The following is a 2192-nucleotide window of genomic DNA, read 5'->3' as shown; positions in this document are numbered from 1 at the left end:
GCGCCGACACGCCTCAGGAGCACCCACAGAGGTGTGTGTTTTGGCTTTGGTGGAGCGCACTCAACCCTGTGGGATCCCAGGAGGTGGAGGCTGCCAGCTGAGTGTAGGTAGGTGTGTACAGCTGTGGTGCCGGTGTGAGAAAGCAGGGCAGAGCGGGAGGGAGCCGCCGCACTCTCCAGCCAGGACACGGGCATGTGTTCCCAGCGGAATGCCAAAGCTCTGCTCACTGTGGCTTACTTAATGTCTGCACTGTTCCCGCTCAATCACAAGATTAAAGGTTAACTTGGAAGACTTTGATGAAGTGTCAAGCTGGAAGATGGGCAACGAATAATTTTTCTCGTTTACAGTGTTAATGAGAAGAGGGTTTCAGTTAAAGACAGCGGTGTAATAAATGCAGTTTGAATATTGCAGATTAATAAATACTTCACTGTTCTTAACTGTATTTTAAACATTTTTGTTGTGTAAAGGAACAGTTACCTCAGCCAAATTTTCAGCTTCAGTAAGACAAAACAAGGTAGATTTAAACTTAAATATAGACTATTCAGGTTTTGTTGGTGGTTTTTTATTTTTCCTCCTGGCACATTTTCTTCATAGAAAGTGAGTGAACTATTTTTCTCTTCTGTAGAAATCGAATCCAAACTGAAAAAAGTACATTAGATAAAGCTAAACTGAAATTTTGGTTGACTTGTAGGTAGCAGGTAAGAGTATAGTGCTGAGGTTGAGAAAGGCTTTTCATATCATAGAATCATAGAATCACTAGGTTGGAAAAGACCTTAGAGATCATCCAGTCCAACCGTATCTGTCCACCACTAAACCGTATCTCTCAGCACCTCATCCACCCGTCTCTTAAACACATCCAGGGATGGTGACTCCACCACCTCCCTGGGCAGCCTGTTCCAGTGTGTGATAACCCTTTTGGTGAAGAACTTCTTCCTTACATCCAATCTAAACCTCCCCTGGCGCAGCTTGAGACCATTCCCCCTCGGCCGATCATCTGTCATTAGGGAGAAGAGACCAACCCCCACTTCTCCACAACCTCCTTTCAGGTAGTTGTAGGCAGTGAGCAGGTCTCCTCTCAGCCTCCTCTTCTCAAGGCTAAACAAGCCCAGTTCCCTCCGTCGCTCCTCATAAGACATATTCTCCAGACCCTATGCTAAAAGCCAGGAGACATTGTGCTTTGCAGGAGTTCTGTGAGTTTGAAAAGGGGTAATTTCAAGTGTTTTTAATGTTGGGAACATACCTAAGAGCTGTACTCTGCGATACAAAGCAGTATGTTGAAAATTCACATTACAAAATAAATCTGTTAAGTAGTTGTTCTTTTAAGACATCTAAATCCCTTCTGCCCATAGGAGCTGGTCTTTGTCTAAGGAGCATTTTTCAAGTAATCAATAAAATATTTCTTAAAAATAGCTGAAGACAATATGGAAAAAGTGCAGTTTTGTGAAGCCTTTCTTCTAAGACCTAATTCAGATAGAATCACTGTTACATGAAAGCAGAAAATTCACATGTGGTGGGTAGTTAGCCAAACATGTCTGTAAGCCAAAGCTGCCTGTATAATTACTGGTTTTCTTTCTAAAAGGGATCTTAAATTATTCAACATTTATGAAAAACTATGTTAGAATCTTATGTGAAACATACAGTGGCATTTCTCCTGGCAAATATATTTTTTGTGTTTGTTATACATATAAAAATGCACACATACATAGTTTATGTTTGAACATATCTTGATATAATGTCCCTCATGACATTCTTGTCTCCAAGTTGGACAGACATGGATTTGGTGGGTGGACCACTGAGTGGGTAAGGAATTGGCTGGATGTTCGCACTCAGACATTTGCGGTCAGTGGCCCAGTGTTCAGGTAGGGACCAGTGATGAGTGCCGTCCCTCAGGGGTTGGTGTTCATACCGGTGCTGTTCAACGTCTTTGTAGGCAATGTGGACGGTGGGTTTGAATGCACCATCAGCAAGTTTGCCAGTGACACCAAGCTGTGTGGTACGGGATGTCATCCAGTGGGTCCGTGACAGGTGGGCTCATATGAACCCCATGAAATTCAACAAGACCAAGGGCAAGGTCCCTGCATCTGGGTCGGGGCAATCCCAGCACAAGGACAGTCAACATCAGAAGGATATCGACTGGTTGGAGCGAGTCCAGAGGAGGCCACAAAGATGCTCTGAGGGCTGGAGCCCCTCTG

At 44.0% G+C, this 2192-nt stretch overlaps 1 protein-coding gene across 1 annotated transcript in view; it reads left to right on the top strand.

The window, feature by feature from the left end:
* Positions 1-1872: 1872 nt before the first annotated feature.
* LOC104505903 (dachshund homolog 2-like) overlaps positions 1873-2192 on the top strand; it is an 81630-nt gene continuing 81310 nt past the window's right edge. Inside the window, exon 1 of the mRNA XM_010146663.1 lies at positions 1873-1993. Within this exon, the coding sequence (XP_010144965.1) occupies positions 1873-1993 (121 nt within the window). The remainder of the gene's footprint in view (positions 1994-2192) is intronic.

The sequence above is a fragment of the Eurypyga helias genome, unplaced genomic scaffold (assembly GCF_000690775.1).
Source record: "Eurypyga helias isolate BGI_N326 unplaced genomic scaffold, ASM69077v1 scaffold7242, whole genome shotgun sequence".
Taxonomy (NCBI): domain Eukaryota; kingdom Metazoa; phylum Chordata; class Aves; order Eurypygiformes; family Eurypygidae; genus Eurypyga; species Eurypyga helias.
The sequence above is the reverse complement of the archived record's forward strand: the minus strand, read 5'-3'. Positions and strand labels throughout refer to the sequence as shown.